Source organism: Cryptotermes secundus, unplaced genomic scaffold, assembly GCF_002891405.2.
Source record: "Cryptotermes secundus unplaced genomic scaffold, Csec_1.0 scaffold508, whole genome shotgun sequence".
NCBI classification, from domain to species: domain Eukaryota; kingdom Metazoa; phylum Arthropoda; class Insecta; order Blattodea; family Kalotermitidae; genus Cryptotermes; species Cryptotermes secundus.
The window spans coordinates 156,989-178,688 of NW_019733326.1; the positions used below are offsets into that span (position 1 = coordinate 156,989).

General features: G+C 41.1%; 1 protein-coding gene across 5 annotated transcripts in view; it reads left to right on the forward strand.

Annotated features, from left to right (window-relative positions):
• The window catches only part of LOC111868004 (coiled-coil and C2 domain-containing protein 1-like), a 49,491-nt gene extending 29,503 nt beyond the window's left edge, over positions 1 to 19,988 (forward strand). Inside the window, exons 10-15 of one of the 5 annotated variants that reach the window (XM_023858322.2) lie at positions 971 to 1,146; positions 8,888 to 9,008; positions 9,206 to 9,357; positions 9,922 to 10,012; positions 18,038 to 18,175; positions 19,910 to 19,988. In XM_023858322.2, the coding sequence (XP_023714090.1) occupies positions 971 to 1,146; positions 8,888 to 9,008; positions 9,206 to 9,357; positions 9,922 to 10,012; positions 18,038 to 18,163 (666 nt within the window). In that variant the 3' untranslated portion in view covers positions 18,164 to 18,175; positions 19,910 to 19,988. Of the gene's footprint in view, positions 1 to 970; positions 1,147 to 8,887; positions 9,009 to 9,205; positions 9,358 to 9,921; positions 10,013 to 18,037; positions 18,948 to 19,909 lie in introns of those variants that run through there. The other 4 variants (XM_023858323.2, XM_023858325.2, XM_023858324.2 and 1 more) reach the window with 4 other exon arrangements.
• Positions 19,989 to 21,700: the final 1,712 nt, after the last annotated feature.

The following is a 21,700-nucleotide window of genomic DNA, read 5'->3' on the forward strand; positions in this document are numbered from 1 at the left end:
AGCGTTTTGCTGATGTTGCTGAGGTGAAGGAAAAAACGACGGAGGCGCTGTCAAGCATCTCAAAAGATGAATTTAGACAATGTTTTGAAAAATGGAATAAAAGACTAGACAAGTGTATTAGTGTAAGTGGAGAGTACTTTGAAGGGGATTGAAGGTTTGTGCTTAAAATTTGTTAAAAAAAAAATAAGTTTGGTTTCTTTTGCGTACCCCCTCGTATTATATGATTGTGGTGAGTAGCACTAATATGGATCCATATTGGGATAGATCAGTAACAAGGGACATATCTGATGAGACTGCCTGAAGATGGTCCCATATGTGGACCGAAACATGTCACAACTATCAAATAAGACCAATGTGAGCAGTTCGATTGATTTATTTTTATTGTTGTTTTGGCGGCCACATACCACAGAAGAAAAGTCTTGTTTGTTCAGGGAAGACCTGTCTGGTGATTTGGTTCTAGCCATGTGTCGGGTAGAATCTGTCAGCTTTCTAATGAAGCTATAACGATCTGCGTCACTGTCAGATGAAGCCGCACTCTCAGAGATGTATTAGACACAGTATACCGAAATTATTGACTTGGAAGTACTGAAACTGGATCTTAAATGAAGAAAAATGTTAAGTCAAGAATGATAAATGAGGGTTCCACTGTAATTAATAACAACTTTTATCTTAAGAAGGTTCCTGTTTGAAGTAACTTCCATTTATCACTCTGTGAGTTGCTAGCCTCTCATCATGGAGGCCCAGGGCAATCAGTGTGGGATATATGGTGAACTAAGTGCCAAGTATTTACTTTTCCTCTGCCAGTTATCATTTTGTCGCCATCTGGGACTGGTGCGATCATTGGGACCACTCGCAGACCAAGTCCAAAGGGACACAGTCTCAACCCATTTCAAGAATAAAAAACTACAAGTCTCATTGGCATGTGTGATTTATAGATATTGTAACTTAACTTAACCATTACTGGTTACAGATGTGTCTGAATACTAGGGACCACTTCAAAGCTATCGGAGATGTCGCTAGTGCTAACCGTTTTGAGCAGTTGGCATTACACTCGACAAAAGATCTGAATGTGGTTCGCTGCGCACACAAACGTAGTGAAGCAATCCCAAAGTTCCATTATGAGACAAGAAACTTCGCTATTGTGCAGTGAGTACTCGTTTTGTTTGCTCAGACTTATGTTTTAGTGTACCGAATGCCAGCTATTTCAGACACTCCTAACTCATATTATGGAGGTTCTCGGTTTGGATCTTGGCTTGGGCACCTTTGATCCTGACAGATTTTTTTGTGGTTTTCCTTAGTCTCTCCAGGAATATGCAGGGACAGTACCTCAATTAGTCTGTGAAATTTCCTTCAGCAGATTGTTCCTCTGTCATCCTAGCACCCAGCACCATGTGCTCATAACTACTGATGCCATTGTAACATAACCCACAGAAGAAAAATCAAGTTCCAGTAGAGGTGCACAATGACACAAATTCTTTTGTGGGTTATTTAAAGACATTGTTAGTATCTAGGCTCCATTGCATCGGAAAGGATTTGTAAGGAAGCAGTCATGGCCTAAACAAGGTACTGCCATGGCACTTGGATGGAGGGACTGAGGAAAACCCACTAAAAATCTCAGTCACGATAACCAGTGCCCTGGTCAAGGTCTGAATCAGGTGCCTCCCAAGTGCAAGCCAGTGGTGTTCCCTATGGACCAACCTGTGTCACAAGAAATATTTAACTCATCGCTGTATTTTTTTAGTCCTCTTCCCCTTTTTGAAAAAATGAAAGTTGGCTTATGTGATCATCTCGCCATCTTTCTCTGTATCCTCCCTTATCATTGCTAGGCAACGATTGGTAAACATATTCCCACAGCAATGAATACACATGCAGCAATAGAAGAATTGTTGGATATGTCATTTTTTATCCTTTTCATGTTGCATCAAAGGAAAGTAGATGATGGTTTCTTCCCAGAACTTCTTCTGTATGTAACATGTCGGTATTGTGATCTTATGGATTGCAACTCTGTGTAGTCATATGAGTGGAAACCAATATTTTGGACGAAATGTGCTGCCTCCATCTTCATTGTTGAAGTGTGTAGTGTGTGGCTGTGGTATATAGGCAGTTTGCAAGGAAGNAGTATTGTGATTTTATGGATTGCAACTTTGTGTAGTCATATAAGTGGAAACCAGTATTTTGGACGAAATGTGCTGCCTCCATCTTCACTGTTGAAGTATGTAGGGTGTGGCTGTGGTATATAGGCAGTTTGCAAGGAATGTCACTGAGGGCATAAGGAAATGGAGCCCAATGTGGAAACAGGAGGTAGGCAGATGGCATTTTCTAACACCCCATTCATTGCCTGAAACACATTTTCAGTACGTTACTGTTTGACATCTGCATGTGTTAGGTGTGTGCTAATGTAATAAATAAAACAAGATATGTGTGGGTTTGTGTGCCTCTATAGTCTAGTGGTCAGAGTTCCTGGCTACAGATCCAGAGGTCCAGGTTTGATTCCCAGCACTACAGATTTTCTGACAAGTAGTATGTCTGAAACTCAGCCTCATGAGGATACTTGAGGAGCTATTTCAAGGAAATAGCAGCTCCGGTCTAGAAAACCGAAATTATCAGCCATGGGGATTTGCTGTGCTGACCACGTGACACCCCCTATCCACTAAAGTTGGAACTCACTTTGCCGGCAAGTGGTGGTCACTTGGTTGGTATAGTTTTCTGGTGGACTAAAACTACAGAATGGGTTTGTGTGTTAATGTTCTAACTCAAGAATCAAGGAACACTGAAAGCTGAAACTTCGCATATGTACTTACAGAACCATAAGGGTGTGCACCTCAGGCTTTTTTTCCCCCTTCTGTTTACAGGCCGCAATTAAGGAATTTACACATTTGCAATCGGTAGCATAGTTGGTTGAGGCACTACCAGCCGGAAGGTCACAGGTACAAGTCCCAATGAGGTCATTGGATTTTTTTCAGTTGACCTAATCCTTCCAGCCGCTCTGTGGCCCTGGGGTCAACTCAGCCTCTAGCAGAAATGAGTACCAGGAATATTCTTGGGGGTAAAGGGAAGCCCACCCATAGGGCTGACAACCTTACTGCCATCTATGAGCTAATTGTCTAGAAAATGTGGGAACCTCAACATCTCACAACCCTATGGGTCTCCATGGACTCTTGCAGGGATACCTTTACTTTTTTTTACTTTTTACACATTAGCAATATATCTGTGAGGAACTCAAGATGGTGACAATAATGTGTACTTATAAATGGGAAGGAAACATGTTTACGCCATGTAGTGTCATATTCTAGACAACTTATAAACCTATATACATAACATTCCAAGTAATTGGGGGAATAAGATTAGGAATTTTGATCTGAAGATTACAGAAATGATATATTATGAAATGTGACACAAAAAATAAATATTGTCACGTGTTGGGTGTATAACTTGACAAATAACTTTACGCCTTCTTGGATGTAGCGAATTTATTGAACACTCGCTCTCACAATTACACAATTCACAACTCCTCAACTACTACCATCGGCAGTATCACAGATACTTCTCCTGTAGTCACTGCCATGCACTCGATACAACCCGACTCGGTGACTGCTAGATTGAAACTGACTGGTTACTCTCTCTCTCTAGTAACTCACAGCTGAATAGTGTTCGCTGCTCCTTATTTAGGCTTGGCACAGACAACACAGAAAACAGTTATGTGATAGGTATGGCTGTTGCGTAACGTCGTGTTTACCAATTGCCTAGCAACAGTCATTGCACGGGCTCCCCTGTTGCGTGACGCCATGTTTACAAAGGAGTTACTGGGCAACGCTGCGTAGCAACCAGCGCGTTTCGGCTTGGCACGGACAAACACCGCTTTTCTTAGTGTTGCGTAACCTGGCAACCGACCGTTTATCAAGGATCTGTCTTTGTGGTAACTTGTTCCACCTCCTGTTGCCCAGCAACAGTTAGACATGTCACAGCTCCCTACTTAAGTCTGTTCGTCCCGAATAGCCTAATAGTGCATCACCAGTCTTTTCCTTCCGAGGCTATACTTGCAGTGTCTTCTTTTTGTTTGTCTCGGTGTTTCTTTTCTTCCAGTTTTCCGTTCTCCAACTGCTACATCCGCTCCCTTCTTAAGACCAGCTTGTCTCGAGCAGCTTCCTGTTACAAGATCCAGTTGTATCACATTCGTCCCTCACATTCATCCATCACACATTCACTCTCTCTGGGGAAGCCGGTGCTCCTCCTCTGTGCTCTGCTTCTTTTTCATTTTGGAGGGGGTCGACTCCTCCACAAGGTCCAATCCTTTCTTGTCCGCAACTCAACAGTAGATCTGACCATTAGCTCGGCAATCTCCAGTCTTGCAGTTTTCATGACATTCGTGTCAAAATTTCCCGTGCTTTTCACTTGTACCGTCTTCATGTCTGGTTTCTTCACATATCACGGCTGTCCGCCACCTAGGTCCTTCACTTCATTTCTGCCTTGTAGTTGCTGTCTCAGGCCTCGGTTCCTGGTCAGGTCGGTGCCTTCCTGGTGCATCTGTTGTCTCCTTCTGTACATCCATCCTTTCCAGATTCCTCATACCACACTGTCTTTGTCATGAACTTTCCCAATGGCGTTATCCTTGCACTGTGCCACTCCTGCATGGTGGGTCGTCCTACTTCTAGAAGCGACCAGTTCTCTCCATGGGCAACACTTTTCCTGGGTAATGTATGACTTTACGATATCTCTCTTGTATCATGCCACTGTTGCACAACGGGACATCTTCCAGTTTATTGGCGTTTTCTGTGCCACTTTCACATGATGTGTTGTCCCTCTGCGGGCGACGGCCAGTCTTCAATAATAGTGTTCAATATATTCGCTACATCCAAGATGGTCAAAGTTATTTGTCGCGTTATACACCCAACACGTGACAATTTGGTGTGGTGCCTAATTAGTTAAGCACAAGGACACCTTTACCTTACTACCTTCTCATGGTAGCCATGCAAATTTTGAAACTGTCTTTGAGGTTATGTTGTAGTGCAAAGATGTTTAAAAAATTTGTTACTTTATTCATAACAAAAATTAATATGCAATTTCTTGGGTAGCATGTCACTACCTTGATTGACATGACAACTTACTGTGCTGTCAGAAATCCAACATTGCATTTGTTGCATTCACAGAAAACAATCTCATGGTTAAGAGTAATGAAGAAGATGCATTTCTGAAGCATTTTATCAGTGTAATATGGAACGTGAAAATCTCAAATAGGTTCATGGCTTTGGAAAACTTGGACACTGAGGTGAATGTTAATAAAGCTGGGGAAACTATTAGAGAGAGTATAATTTCTGCCAAGGAGAGTCTAGGTTATTATGAACCGAAGAAGCATAAGCCATGGTTTGATGAAGGATGCTCAGAATTACTAGACCAAAGAAAACAAGCCAAATTGCAATGGTTACAGGATCCAAGCAAAATAAATCGGGATAATCTGAACAATATAAGATGTGAAACCAGCAGGCATTTCAGGAACAAAGAACGGGAATATCTGAAAGACAAAATTGATGAGCTTGCAATGAACAGTAAGAACAAGAACTTTAGAGTCCTGTATAGAGGAATAAATGACTTTAACCCTTTGACGTGGTCATTTAAATTCCGTGGCCGCGGCTCCTGCGGTAATATATTCAGCCGGCCATTTAAATTTTGTTCGAAAATTATTTATTCATCATTGTTCTTAAATTCTATGAGATAGGAACATGAAACTTTCACTAAAATGATCTTAAATGGTNATAGATGAAATTACTGGGGATCATCAGTGTGGGTTTCGACGCAACAGATCAACTACAGATCAGATCTGTTGCATTTGTCAGATATTGGAGAAAAAAATGAGAGTACAATGAGACAGTAATCAGCTATTCATAGACTTCAAGAAAGCCTATGATTCAGTTAGGAAGGAAGTATTGTACAATATTCTGATAAAGTCCATGTAGGTAAACATTTGTCTGATAAATTTCCTATCCAGAATGGTCTAAGACAAGGAGATGCTTTATCGCCACTCCTTTTCAACTTTGCTTTAGAATATGCCATTAGGAAGGTCCGGGAAAAGCAGATGGGACTGAAATTAAACGGGACACATCAGCTGTTGGTCTGTGCTGATGATGTGAATCTACTGGATGATAATATGGGTATTATAAAGAAAACACACAAACTTTAATTGACACAAGTAAGGAGGTTGATCTAGAAGTAAACACATAGAAAACTAAGTGTATGTTGGTGTCTCATCACCAAAATGCAGGGCAACTCATGACATAAAGATAGAAAACAGATGTTTTGAACATGTGGCACAGTTCAGATATTTGGGAATGCCAATAACAAATCAAAACCTGATTTGAGGAGGAAATTAAGAGGAGATTGAACTTGGGTAATGCTTGCTACCATCAGTCCAGAACCTTTTGTCTTCTCGTTTGCTGTCCAAAAACATAAAAATTAGAATATACAAAACTATAATTTTGCCTGTGGTTCTGTATGGGTATGAAACTTGGTCTCTGACATTAAGGGAGGAGTATAGACTGAGGGTGTTTGAGAACATGGTGTTGAGGAGAATATTTGGGCCAAAGGGGGATGAAGTGACAGGAGGTTGGAGAAAACTGCATAATGAGGAGCTTTATAATTTGTACTCTTCTCCAAGTATAATTAGAATGATCAAGTCAAGGGGGATGAGGTGGGCAGGGCATGTAGCACGATTTGGGGAGAAGAGGAATGCATATAGGATATTGGTGGGAAAGCCAGAAGGAAAGAGACCACTGGGAAGACCAAGGCGTAGGTGGGTGGACAATATTAAAGTGGATCATAGAGAGATAGGATGTGATGGTATGGATTGGATAGATCATGCTGATTTGTATGCAGGGACAGGGGGACAGATTAGCTTGATCTAATGGACCAAACACAAAAGTGTTTTACTTGTACCTGATGGTAGAAGCGTTTGAAGTGTTGTCTTTCTTTAAACAAAATTAAAGAATGGAGAACATGGAACATACATGCCAGGTCAGTGGTCGGGTCACTTTGTCCCTTAGAGCAAGTCACAGAACTTACACTGGAAGTGCACATATGTTCCTAACAGCTACAGGAGTTCAGAACGCAGTTGTGAGACCGAGAAAGTTGTTTAGATGGAATGCTAACTGAGGAGGTACCCAGTTTGAATCTTGCCAGGGGCACCAACTATCCTGACTGGGGTTTTTATGGTTTTCATATGTCCCTCCAGGCAAATTAAAGGATAGTACCGCTTAAATAGGGGTACGATTGGATCCTTCCACATTCTGTCAAATTCCTCATTTACTGTCGTCACATAATTTGATGCTCTGCATCTCACATTGTCATTGAATAAATTACAGAGGAATCATTTCTGTGTTATGCTACTGGTATATGTTGACGTGAGAGGGATTGTTTGAATGATACAGTAATGAGGTTTTAGGTCCTCACAGAAGGGAATATTATGGTCACCGTCTTGTGGGATATGGCCCTGTGTGAGCAACCCTTAGTTTGTGCAGATAGGTGCCAACCCTGAAGTTGGCACTGTTCAACCAAACAACATGGTATCACATCCCACATCTAAAGACCCTTAAATATATTCAGGTTTTGAGCTGTATTTGAACTCAGCTTAACTGTATTTTCAAAACCATAGGTGTTCAGCTGAAATTGTAGATAAATGATATAATGATATAAACTCCATCCCAAGTGCAAACAATATACGTATTATGTGTCCTTGATCTTGCTCCTTTACACCACATGTTTTGGCCTCAGACGGCCATCATCAGGTGTATAACACTCATGTTGCTGTCACACTGCACCCAGCCCAAAATTTAACATTTAAAAACACTTTCCTTGTTATTATCAACATCTACTTCGTTGATATCTGTCTGGTTTGTAGATTATTTTACACACGTTAATTTTGACTTTCCTGTAGTAGCACTATAAAATCTTTAGTTCTAATTTTAAAATCCTTTAAAATTTTTCTCTAAATTTTAAAATTTAAAATTGTTAGGGTTACTCGCCCTATGTCTAAAGTGCTGCAGCGGCTAGTTCTTGTTTCCACACTGTATAGGTGTTATCATGTGTAGTCTTTTATCGTTTAGAGTGCAACAGGATGCTTAAATATAATAAAGAAATTGTAGATGTCCAACTAAGGCTGAAACCCAGCGAAGATTTGAACCAGATACCTCCTGAGTACAGGACAGAAATGTTACTGCTGGAGGCAGCTTGCTTAGTGCAGTTGTAATGTTGCAGTAAATTCATAAGTTGGTGGTGAAGGTTTCCAGCAGTGGACCTATATGGGAAGTCCAGGATGTTCAGAGCCTTCCAGCAGAGGATAAGAAAGCATTAAAAGTGCGAAGTCTTAGAGCTTTCAGCATGGTTTATTTGAGATTTATGTTTCCAGTTTCTGAGTACTGACATCATGTGACTTAACTGGCTGGTGTGGCAGTAACAGTGTGGACTTGCATCTGAGTGATGCTTGGTTCAAGTCACGGCCAGGACGCGGGCTATCCTAACTGAGTTTTCATGGTTTTCCTCAGTCCCCACAGGCAAATACCATGATTAGTCCATGACTCCTTCTTCCCAAATTCTTTTCATTTTATTTCCACCAGTCATACCATTCGATACTGTATAGCCTGAGATACTGTGTTGTAAAACCAAGCACAAAATAAAGAAAGAACAAAAGATGTCATGTGATGAGGTGGCATCTGGCATCATACTATACAACTTCAGGCAGAAATGACTGATACATCCGCTGCGAGTATATGTATAGTACTGTATCTTAAGGCTTTATAAAATGTGTCAGTTCCCAAAGTTATGTGATCCTAAATGTATTTTCTCCCAGGAAGCAGCACTTGTTTTACAATGTTGCTTATCTTAACATTCATACTTCTAGATGTTGTACAGATCTGCGTGACAGTGACCTGGAATTGACAGTTATACAAGGTATCAGCTATGCTGTACCGAACCCGAAGGAGGTGGACACATATGTGAAGTTCGAATTCCCTTATCCTGCGGTAAGTAATGTGTTATATTATTTCTGAATATGAGATTCTCATGCAGTGACTACGAAAAGGTCCTAGTTTGCAGAAGGTCCAATGTTCTAGAGGAATGTAGGGCTTTCTGCATACAATTTAATGTTACAACATAGAAGACCATACTCTTTATTATGGATCTTGTTACTGTTGTATCAGTCATGATATGTATTTTGCAGGAGGATCCACCAAAAGACCGTACACCCTTGGTAAAAGATACAAATAACCCTGAATATAATGCAACCTTCAATTTAACAATCCATCGTAACTCACGAGCTTGCCAGCGAGTCTTTAAGAGACATAGCATCAAGTTGGAGGTCTGGTCACGAGGGTAAGTTAATCACACAGAAAAGCAAAATCTGTCCCCATGCTTAATTAATTAATTGAGTGCTGTGCCATGAAGACATAAAGGGTAGTGGAGATATAGCTCCATATGTTCTTAACCTCAGTGCTAGATGGAGGTGAAAGTGTCAGCTTCATGCCTCAGCCACTTCACCTCCAGTGAACAAACCCTTAGAGTGTATTGAATAGGAGGTTGAGTGCTCCTAAGAATTAGTCTGGACACTTTGGGGAAGAGAAAAATCTCTTGTCCCTGATGGGATTCATACCCCAGTTCCTCGATGTTGGTTTGAATCTTGGCACAGACACTGGTTATCATAACTGAGGTTTTCATATTTTCTGTCAATCCCTCCAGGAAAATTCTGTGATAATATTTCAATTACGCTATAACCACGTTCTTAAACACCTTTTATAAGTCATCATTCACCTGCCATCCTACCGTTTTACACTGTATAGTCTGGGTAGTGACAGCATCATAAAGTATCCCATAAGAACGTTATTCCGGAGTTGCTGTTGCTGATTTAGTGTTCAACTTTGAAAACCTGTCTTTTTATAGGGGCTTCTTCAGGAGTGACGTGCTGATCGGGACAGCCACCGTGAAGCTTCTTCCCCTAGAAACGAAATGCACAATTCACGACTCGTTCGATGTAAGTTCTGTCACAAGTAATGAAATGTACACATGGAGCTGATGGAACATAAAATAATTGAAATGCTTCATTCTTTTGTCTAGGAACTGAAATAATTTTAATTGATAGAAATTGTAATTTTATAATATTATATTGTAACATCCTGTTGTACTTTTCATTTACTGTCAATTAGATTTTTACAGTCTGTGCAACAGTAATGTTCTATAAAATTTATTAAAAGATATTCACTTTAAAAGTTTATCACTATATGTTTCTACCAATGTGATCCTTATCAGGTGTTAAAATCTTTGGCGAAGAAACTGCTGTCTTCTGTTTCATTGCTTATGTTGTTAATATGTCAGTTCCTTCAGTGCACTTGTGTGTTGTGAGTTGGTGGGTTGTGTTCTCTCCTGTTGTGTGTTGTGCTGCATGTATTGTTTTTTTAATTTTATCTAAAATTATGCAGCAATGGTATATTAATGCAGTTACTGTGTTTCTGGAAATAGTCCATTGTTCTGTTTTTATTTAAAACTCAACAGCATTTCGGTGACTGGATACTGTGTGTGTCTTCAGGTGGAGCCTACTCAGTTGGTCCCAGTCAGTAGAGCTAGACCCTGTCTCCAGAGATAGGTAGTAGGTTCCAACTGCAGACGGAGACAGAATCCAGTCTCCGATACATTGTGTGTCTTAAATAAAAAAATGACAGGATGATGAATAATGTCTGGAAACAATAATCTTGTAATTTTATATTAGTAAAAGTTCATATTTATAATGGCTAGGAATTCATTGTCAGTTGGTACTACCTGCTAACTAATGTACTAACTCCTGGAGCCGAGTCCTTGAGAAGCCAACAGCTACCCAGCCACTCAAGAAATGCCTAGCATTTTATGGAACCTGAAGGTTTATTGCTGTGTTCATAGCAGACTGCCACTAGTCCCTCTCCTTGGCCATATGAATCCAGTTCACACCCTCCCATCCTATTTCTTTTAGATTAATTTTAATATTATTGTCCATCTACATTTAGGACTTCCTAGTGGTTCTTTCCTTTAGGTTTTCCTGCCCATACTTCTTATGCTTGTGTCCTATGTGATACATACCCGGCCCATTTCATTTTCCTTGACTTGATTGTTGTAAATATATTTTGTGAAGAATATGAGACATGAAGCTTGTCATTGTGCAATTTTTTTTTACCAATCTACCGTTACTTCATCTCTTGTTAAGTCCAAATGTGTTCTTCAGCATTGTTTGCAGATACTCTCAGTGTTCTTTTTACTTAAAGTTATATCCTTCAGCAAGTTAAATAATTGAAGGCAGAAATCAGCTGTTTTGGAAGCATCATGAAGATCCTTTCACTTCCACATATTACAGTATTCGAAAAAGTCGATTTTGAGGTTCTGACTGGTAAAATATATGTATTTTCAGAACCCCTGAACATGGAAGCATATTATAGGAAAGTATTATGATGATGAAAAGAAAAATCGGTCTCAAGGGTTTGATGAATTTACACATTTTCAGGCTCCCAAAATATGAAGAAGTGTGTGCGTGCGTGCACTCCCCCCTTGAATGAATGAATGAAAGTACAAGGGTTGGGCCTTCTTGGCCCTTGCACCGCGACCTTCAGTGACCTATTGTGCTTCCCCTTTTGATTATCCCCTCAGCAATCCTGCGCTTCAAATGAAGCGCACGATTTTATACATAGGGGCGTTGAAATGGTCACTTGGTTCCATAAAGTATTGACCCAAGTGACGTAGTCTTAAATAAGCTAAGGCCTCACATTCACACAGGATGTGTGTGGCTGTTTCGTTTTCTGTCTGACACCTCTCACAAGTGCGACTATCACTTAGTCCCAGTTTAGCGGCCTCCGTAATCTAGGGGTAACGTTCCCACCTCATGACTCAAGGTACGCGGGTTCAAACTCGGTGGAGGTCGTGGAATTTTTAAGGGCGCATAAATTCAGGGAACAAGTCCTCCAGGAGGGACTTTGTAAGGTAAGGGCTTCCTTGTAGGTGTCCCACTGTTCTGTTCTTTTAGCTGTATTAAACAGCCTTCTCGTTTTGGTTCTAAGCCCACTCAACTGTTTATTCCACCAAGGCACTCTCCTTGGTTCGCAAGTGGCCCTAGCCGGACAATTCCGATAAAAGGACAAGATAATAGCCTGTTGCAACTGGTCAACTGACTGATCAACATCCTTTATTGTGCGTATATTTCATGAGATGGTCTCCAGATTTACTTTTAGGTCATCTTTGTAAGACTCCAAATTGGTTCTCTTAGATTCCTATAAGTAGCTTGATCTACTGTAATGTTGCTTATTTGAAAGCATATATATCTGTGATCCGATAGGGACGGCTCATCAGATACATGCCAATTACTTACCCGGTTTCCTATGTTATTTGTCCCTAGTGTCAAATCAATAACCTCCTTCCTACTGCAAACTACAAAGGTAAGTTCATTACCGTAGTTTAGAATATTGAAGTTCGAACTCAAAATTCCATAAGGCTCTCTCCCCTTGGGTTAGTGCCGGTGCTCCCCCACAAGATGTGGTGCGCATTGGCATCACATCCGATGATGAGTTGCTTTTTCCTGCTACAGCAGTAGTCTATGATGTCCCTCATCTCCTTAGTTGGTGGTGGTTCATCCAAGTCGTATGGAAGGTAGACTGAAGCAATAATCAGCTCCCCGCTGCCTCCTCAATACGTGTATGCTATCCTTACCGCTGTTGCATCCCTAGAACAGAGCTCCAGCAAAGGCAAGGCATTAACATGATTCCTGATATAAACACAAGATCTTGCATTTTATTACTGGGTACAGCAGAGTAAACTGTTCCCCCTGTGTTAGTTAAGCCCCTTATTTGACCCTTGTCCAACCAAGGTTTCTGAATAAGTGCTATATCTGCCTTACCCTCAGCTAGTTGTTGGCACAGAGTTGCCGTGGCAGCTTTGCTGTGGTGTAGGTTAATCTGAAGAAATTTCATGCTCTTAGTGATCTCTTCCAATTGGGGAGGGCTCAATTTCCATCTTATGTCCCTCCCCGCCCTCGGACTGGGTTCCGTGTGAAGGGGTCCCCTGATCTGCTTTGCTTTGGTCATCCAGGGTGTGGGTATCTAATCCCCTTCCCCCTCACAGACCTAGTTAGAAGATACTGTATCTGACAGGTTCTGCCCAGCACTGATCCTCAGGATCATTCAGCACCTTAACAGTCCCCTGTGAGAGTCCTGTAAATATTTTGTAGCTGGTCCTCTGTATAATAGTATGGGAGTCCCAGTCTATGAATCAGATGAGCCTTTGGCCTTTCGACTCAGATTGCTTATCGAGTACCTTCCAGTTCTCAGTATGAATTCCTGGGTTGAGGTCTGCAATCCATTTCAGCAGCTCTTCCTGCTTCTGGGCAACTTTGTCCCTAGTCTGGAGAGCCACTTTAACAGTAGCCTTCAGCCTGGCCCCTAATTCCAGCCTGTGGTTGTTAGTGGCTTCGGTGAGCCACTGACCAGACTGTTGGTCGGCGCATACATAAATAAGTGCACCTCCCACTAGTCTGTAGGATTTCAGGTGTGGTAGTTCTCCCTTTGGAGTCCTACATAACACCTCCCCCAATACTTCCAGAATGGAATTTTGGTCATCATCGGTAAGCTTATCCTCAGGATAGGTTTCCTTGAAGATAGCTACTTTTATATTGGTCAGAGCCTCCTTGTAAGTCCCTGGGCCTTTTTGGAGTTATGGCCATTTCTGTGGGGGTACTGCCCTCCAATCTTGGCCTCTTAAAGGTGCCGGTGGGGGTTTCTCCCTACTTGGATGAGCCTGCATTTCCTGGTTTCTGACTGCCCCCAATTGCTTTGCTTGCCTCAGCTCTTGCCTTTTTCAATTTCCGTCTAGTGCATCCAGACAAGGTTCTTTTAGCTAGACGCAGTCCACCTTCTCCAGAGACTAGGTGTCCAGTCCTTCTCCTGCTGCAGGTGTGTTTGAGGTACTAGCTCCCTGCAGTGGTGTGTCAGTACTACTGACCCCCAGGAAAGTAGTTTTTGGTTTTACCTCTGGCAGGTTTTGAACCACTGGTTCGTCCCTGCCTTTGGCTGAAATTTCAACAGCAGGTTCGCTGGTTGCAACTGGGCCCCTTAATGGTTCACCAGAGCTTCCAGCCCCCTACTGAAGCATTTATCATAGGGATCCCCTTGCAGGGGGGGTCTGTCTCTCTTCAGTTTAAGGTCTTTACGACCAGTTTTTAATTTGGTTCCTTTATTCATTTCGGTCCCATGAGTTTTGGGGATTTAAAAGGTCACCACCTGCAGTGCCCCATATTGGTGGAAGGCATAAATACAGTGGGTTGTTGCCTGGTACCCCGAGGGGATCGTTCAAGTCACTGGCTAATTACCACCCCAGTGCCACGCAGCCCTCAGCACGATGCCTCACACCTTGGCTTGGGTGGTTTGGTCCTGTAGTAAATGCAACCCTCACAAGCCTCCAGGACCAAGAGTGCCTGTTCGGGGGGAGAGGGGTATCCCAGATGATAAATTGTAGTGCAACACTGAGGTCATGAGGTTGCGACCAGGGCATCCTACATGAGAAAGTCGCCCCTGGGGGTTGCTTATGAGCTCGCCCATTCCCACCCCTCCACATGGGTTGGTCAAACCATTTTAGAGTGTTGAGCCCTAAGGCTTGCGGCATCTTATCGGTACTCTAAGGGGACAACTCAAATAGCCAAAGCTACCCCATAGGAGTGTTCTCCCGCATTCGTCCCAGGTACACCGTAGTGACACCCAAGAGTCATTATGCTGCCGCATGGGAGGCTCTGGTCATAAAGCCATCGCCCTTTATGGGAACTTGGCCACCAGACCCAGAAGGTCATACTGATCCAGACCCCCAAAACTGTCGTTGCCCAGTGGGACCATGAGGAGGTGTCCCAAGGTTGTGTCCCAACACATCCCTGGTCCATGATACGTCCCCACCAAAGACACAGCCGTGGATCAGCCAACCTCACCGAGGATGGCGTCATTACCACCTGTAACATGTGACTTAAGAACACCACAGTTACCGCGGGATCAAACCTGGGCTGCCACATGTTCCCCTTGCTAGTATCTGAATAGCTGAATGGATTCTGTTCATATTCAGTATTTAAGACCAGTGAATGTAAACATTCATGCCCCTCTTATGATGGCAATTTTCTTGAGAACGGCTATGATGATTTTGATTAAATTTTAGTAATTGTGGAGCCGTGATAATGTAGTCGGTATAACAGCTGGCTATGGGCTGGATGACCATGGGGTCAGAGTTCAAGTCCCGGTAGGATCAAGAATTTTCTGCACGGTGTCCAGACCAGCTCTGGGGTTCACCCAGCCTAACAAATGGGTACCAGGTGCTCTTTCCCCAGGGGTAAAGCGGCCGGGGAGTGAAGCTGACCACTCACCTCCAGCTAGTGCCAAGATCAAGAAAATGTGGATCTATACATCCACTCCACCATACACTTTCATGGTGTAGTGCTTAATTAGTTAAATAGAGGGACAACTTTACCTATTATAGAGACTATTGCCCTAAATGAAACAAAGGTCTACCAAGCAAGTCAGATTCATTTCCAATGTAATGTGGTCAAGACTGATTATATATAAGAAAGTATATGTTCATCGTCTATTTACCAGTTTTTATACAAGTGATCTTGAATGCACAGAGACCGCATATGGAGTATGATTTTACATTGATGAAATCCCTTGTGCTTTACTGGTGTTTCAATATCAGAATCAATGCTATAAGTGCAATACATCATTAAATATGGACATTTAAATCATTATAGTCTGTATGCAATATTAAATGTGCTTTTAGATTTTAAAGTTCATTTCACATTAATTGCTGTAATAGAACTTTAGCCTATGTATATTTTTAGATGTGACAGGCAGCAGCATGGCTATTGTATTTTCCTGTTTTGTCATTTATTATGATTTACAACTGTATTTTTTATTTCTTCGTCTCTTTTTAGTCATTGTTCTCTGGTGTGAACTCAGATGAACTTTATGACTTTCATGATTATATACTGTCTCAAAATTTGCCGTGTTGTATGGGAGAAAAATTTTTTAAAACTTCGCTAAGAACAGCCAACTGTGTAGAAAATATACATGCTTATTTATATAAGACATACGTGGTCTGACAATAAAGTTTGCAAACTCATTGCGGTAAAAGTGCTACATACCTCATTGCTGGTTATCACTGTGGTCACCTTCAAAGTACTCCCCTTGGGAAGCTATGCACCAATGCCAGCGCCTGGTCCACCCTTCAAAACAATTTTGGAACTGGTTTTGTGGAATGGTCTTCAGAGCTGCTGTCGTGTTACTCCCGATGTCATCATTGTCATCAAAATGCCTTCCTTTCAATATTTCCTTTATCTTCTGGAACAGAAAAAAGTCACTGGGGGCTAGATCTGATGAATAGGGAAGGTGTTCCAGCACATTTATTTGATTACTAGCTAAAAACTCCCTCACAGACAGTCCTGTATGAGCAGGTCCTTAGGGACCATTTTTGCACACACCTTACTCATGCCAAGATCTTCATTTGAGATTTTCCTGAGTGTTTCTCCGTCAGTGTTTGCTTGTTCTGCTATGCTCCTGACAGTCAGCCGATGTTTTTCATGCACAATTTGACACACTTTTGCATTGTTTTATTCAGTTCTGCTCATTGCTGGCAGTCCTGATCTCTCTTCATTAGTGACACTTTCTCTTCCCTCAGAAAAACGTGTCACCTACTAGTAAACTGCTGTCTTCTTCATAGCATTATCCCCATAAATTTGCCCTAACATCTCTCTGATTTCGCTTCCACTCTTGCCAAGTTTAATAAGAAATTTAATGTTCGTTCCGACATTCTCACGACAGCACACCAAACACACTCAGGCAATAACAGACGCCACTCAGAAAGACACCGCCATAGATCAACAACAACACAGCTGTGAAACACTGATATGCCAAAATCATCACACCATACTGAGGTTTCTGTCCACTGCTGCCATGGCAAGCACACGGTGGCAAGTTTGCGAACCTAATTGTCAGACCTCGAATACTTGCTTATCCTCTCTTGATATTTATTCTGTTCTGATATTGAAATTATAACTGTTATTTGTACTGTTTTTTAGCTATACAATCTGTGTGCAGAACACAGTTCTGGTACATTAAAACTGATGGTACAAATAATAAGCACTGGGCTTTGATGGATTAAGCACTAAAATTATTCTTATATACAGTATTAAATTATTAAAAATTAGTATAATCGAACGTGTAAAAGTCATTTAATCCTCTAAAGACTGAATTTCTTGATGATGTAAAAAAATTCAGTTTGAACCTCACAGAAAATATACCCATATTACACATCTGCTACAAAACCAGCCAATTAAAGCTGTTTAGGGGGGAAAAAATCACTGTTCATTGTGAAAACGATGTGGAACACACAAATAAAGTTTGTGGACAGAAGGTAGAATTATAGTGTGTTAAGCAGGCAGTACATATAGAATCACTTGGTTCACTTGGTTGATCGTGAGCACTGTGGGTATACTTTTTAGTTAAAATATCTACAATATCCCTTGCTTGGTTTTCTGGGATTTGCCACTAAGAATTGTGTAATATGCTGTGTGTTGGTTGGATAAGCATTTGTCATGTGCTGGCTGATTGGCAAGTGTGTAGTGAACAGTTATATGTCAGTATAAGTACAGTTAGGATTGAATTACATCAAGTGTAACAGTGTTGTTTAATAATAAAATAAGAGTCTTTGCATGTTCTGCCCAGTTATGACTGTCACTGGAAGGCAACCACCACTTCAAAGGAAATGCTTCTCATGTGTTATATGGGTGAAAACACTATTATCCAAAAATTTTTTTTTAATAATAGGATTTTTTCGATTGATCAGAATTTTTCTGTAAGTCCCAGTGGTGGTCATATTCCTTCACAGTAGATCATCTGTATTTTGCTGGTTTTGTATGTGTGGCTGGAGTAGTGCTGTTGTGTTGTATGTTAATGTATTGTTAAAACTGCAGTACAGTCCCTTGTGTGATTGAGATGCTGTTATGTTCCTCATATTTCAGCTCATGGATGGTCGCAAATCAGTTGGCGGGAAGTTGGAAGTGAAGGTACGCATCCGTCATCCAATCCTTACAAAGCAAGTGGAACAAATACAAGAGAAGTGGCTTGTCATTGATGACATAAAGTGAAGAAATTGTAAGGTGCTATATATATATCTTTGTGAAATAATATTTATTTAACAGTGTATAAAACTATGTCATGTTATTCAAGACAGTAATGTTGTACTGCAACATCCCATGGCAAGTCACTTGTTTCTACTTCCTGTTTACCATCTCACATGCAGACCTGTGTTAAAATCTTAAAATTAATGTGTTTTGAATTTTTAAAATAGTCTTCACATCATTGCTGCACTCTACGTTTTGTCCAATACAGTCATCACCAGGTGCTTCAAAAATTGCTGTTTGAAAACTACTGCACTTCTATCAGTGAATACAATTCCAGCATATACCCTCGTTTATGTGCCCCTGTGTTGTTGTGCATTTGTAGTACTGAGTGATTCCTCTTATGTGTCATGTGTTTCTATGATGATGACCATATAGGTCAAAACATGTAATGCACCAGTGATGTGAAGAATAATTTTGAAATTAAAAAACATGAATGTTAAGATTTTAACAAAAGTTTGCATGTGAGACAGTGAAGTAAGAAGAGAAAATTGAAAGCAGTGTTAGGGACGCTGTACGGTTTCAACCATAATGGTTTTTAACCCATTCCATGGGATGTATGACATACCTCACTTATAAATGATGACTATTCTGATGTGAATTCATTTGATGTCTGACAAGGTCAGCGAATGAAACCTTGTCACCCTTCAGCTTTATCGAGTTGTATTTTTTCAAGAATATTGTTTATTTAAAATATTTGGATGGTACGTCATAACTTGAGAAGACAGCTCTACGTAAGTAATGTCGTTTACAAAGATATCATTCAGAACGGTGTTTTTGTTCCCATTATATGTTGAAAATACAATAAAAAGGAGAAATTGTCCGTGTGCTTCGCTAATCAAACACTGCACCATGAAGGTGTATGGAGGAGTTGATGTATAGATCACATTTCCTTGACCTTGGCACTGGTTGGGAGGTGAATGGTGAGCTTCAAGCCCCAGAATCAGTCTGAACAACATGAAGAAGAGAAGTTTCAAGACCCTACCGGGACTCCACCTCCGACCCCTTGGTCATCCAGCATGTAGCCAGTTGCTGTACCGACTTTTTCTGTGTGTAAAACAACTTTGATGGTGTTATTATCATATAGTGACACAGATAGTCACATCATCAGAAAGTTATTAGATTCTATTTTCACCATAAGATGGTGGTGACAAGATGCACCCCCCCCCCCCCCCCCCCACCTTNACATTCCCAAGGAGACAGATTCTTGGTAAACAGCCCATTGCTACGTAAAGCCTACAACAGTATGCAGACAATCATATAACTTTTGTTGCTCTGCAACGAGCTGTAGGTACAATATGTGGTTTGCATATATCCATTCCTGGACAATGGTTGTGTTTTACAAATCACTACAGCACACACAAAGTCTTTTCAATGTGTTCTGTCTTCACAGGTTGTTGCTTTGTAGCAGCTTCTAACGATGTACATTCTGTTGGTCCTTAGTGACTGCATAGAAAATGCCACTACCAACAATTTTACAATCATTGCATACAAATCCATTGTCACAGGAGCGTGTTTTTACTGATCATTTCCTAGCAATGACTGTTTCTTCCGGTTCAGCTATTCCACCTTTCAGGCACTGTGTTACACAATATTATTGATTTATATTTTCTCATGTTTCTGTGGGTGAATATTGTAGCATTTCAAATAATAATGTTATTTATGAAGTTATTTTTGTTTATTTAATTTATCATTGTGCTTTTCTTTTTTAAGGGAAATTTTTGGATACAGGCAAGCCATTAATCTCGGTTTTCTAGACTGGAGCTGCTACTTTTCAATTCAAGTAACTCCTCAATTATCCTCACAAGGCTGAGTGGACCCTGTTCCAGACCCACTTACTTACTCATGGAGCTGAGCCCTTCTGGAGGAGCCGCCAATTCTGCAGCTACTCAATAATTTCCCAGCATTTTTTGGAACCCAAAGGTTCAATACCGTGTTCACAAGAGCCCTACGCTGGTCCCTCTCCTGGTTCCAGACCCACTACTACTCAGAAAATCTGGTAGCGCCGAGAATCGAACCCAGGACCTCAGGATCTGTAGCCAGGAACTCTGACCACTAGACCACAGAGGCGACCAGAAAATAATGTCATGTGTACTATGGGCCCAGATGTTAAAAATTAATTTTGTTGAAACCTGCTTTGCCGGTTGGATAGATTTGTTCAGTATTCATTAAGCAACAGTCTGTTTTGTTTCCAATATCAGTCATAAACAGAAAGTATGTGCAATGTAAAGACAGTGTTTTCTCTTAATTAATATTTATAGTGGCCTTTTATTAAAACGTTATGACACTTTTCCCTTCTCCTTTCCTTTCCTATGGTTTCAGAGGATGGATATTGCCTTATATAACTAGGCCAATGCAGTGCCTTATTGTGTCTGTGTGCATGTGCCAGAAGAAAAAATATTGACACTTGGAGAGGTTGCTGAGGGGATATTTGGACCTCTGAAAGCTGAAGTATGAGGGGAAGGAATTTACATACTTAATTTCTACCCTTTACCTTATGTGAGCTGCGGTAGCTCTGTATAGCGATGGGCTACAGGCTGGACAACAAGGTTTTGATTCCTGATGGATACGAGATGTTTCTCTTCTACATAATATCTGGGCTGGCCTTGGGTCTCGCCCAGCCTCCTGTGGAATGGGTACTGGAGGCTTTTTTCCTGGGTGTGAAGTTAGCCACTTACCTGCATCTAGTGCTGTCAAGAGCTATACTCGTACCTCCACATGTCTTCATGGTGTGATTAAGCACCAGGATAACTGTACCTTTTTACACTTACCCTTTACCTTATTGTAATCAGTATAGCAACTGGCTACAGGCTGGACAACCGAGGGGTCTGAGTTCAAATGCTGGTGAGGTAAAGAAGTGTCTCTTCTCCTTGTCATCCAGATCGGCTCTTGGGTCCCCCAACTTCCTATCCAATGGGTACCGGGGGCTCTTCACCGGAGGTAAAGCGGCCGGAGCTTGAAGCTGACCACTCACCTCCAGCTAATGCAGAGGTCAAAAAATGTGAATTTATACATCCACTCCCCAATACACCTTCATAGTGTAGTGCTTAATTAGTTAAGCATAAGGACAAGTTTACCTTTTACCTCACTCAGTCAGTATAACGTGCCTAGAGCCTGTACAACCTAGGAATAAAATTGTGAAAGTTGGTCTCTTATGTTCAGTAAAGTTTTATAATGTAGACTTTTATAATATATACCGTTCTTCAAGTCATATGGACAATTTGTCACATAACTGGCTGCCACTTCTGTACTGTCTGACATCCATCACCTACCACGAGCTTCCACCTGGCCGATAGGCCAGAATGTCATCAATCGTAACAATTCACTGTTCAAAACATCTCATAACTTTTAATTTTTTAATTTTAGTGGTAAATGAAGGAAACCTTAAACCGAGAAATATTAAATGGGAGTTTCACTGCAGTGTCTGTGTTTCCTATGACATAATATTCAATTTGGCACTGTTCCTAAATTAACTGATTGAAGATAAGAAAATGTAAGGTTCCT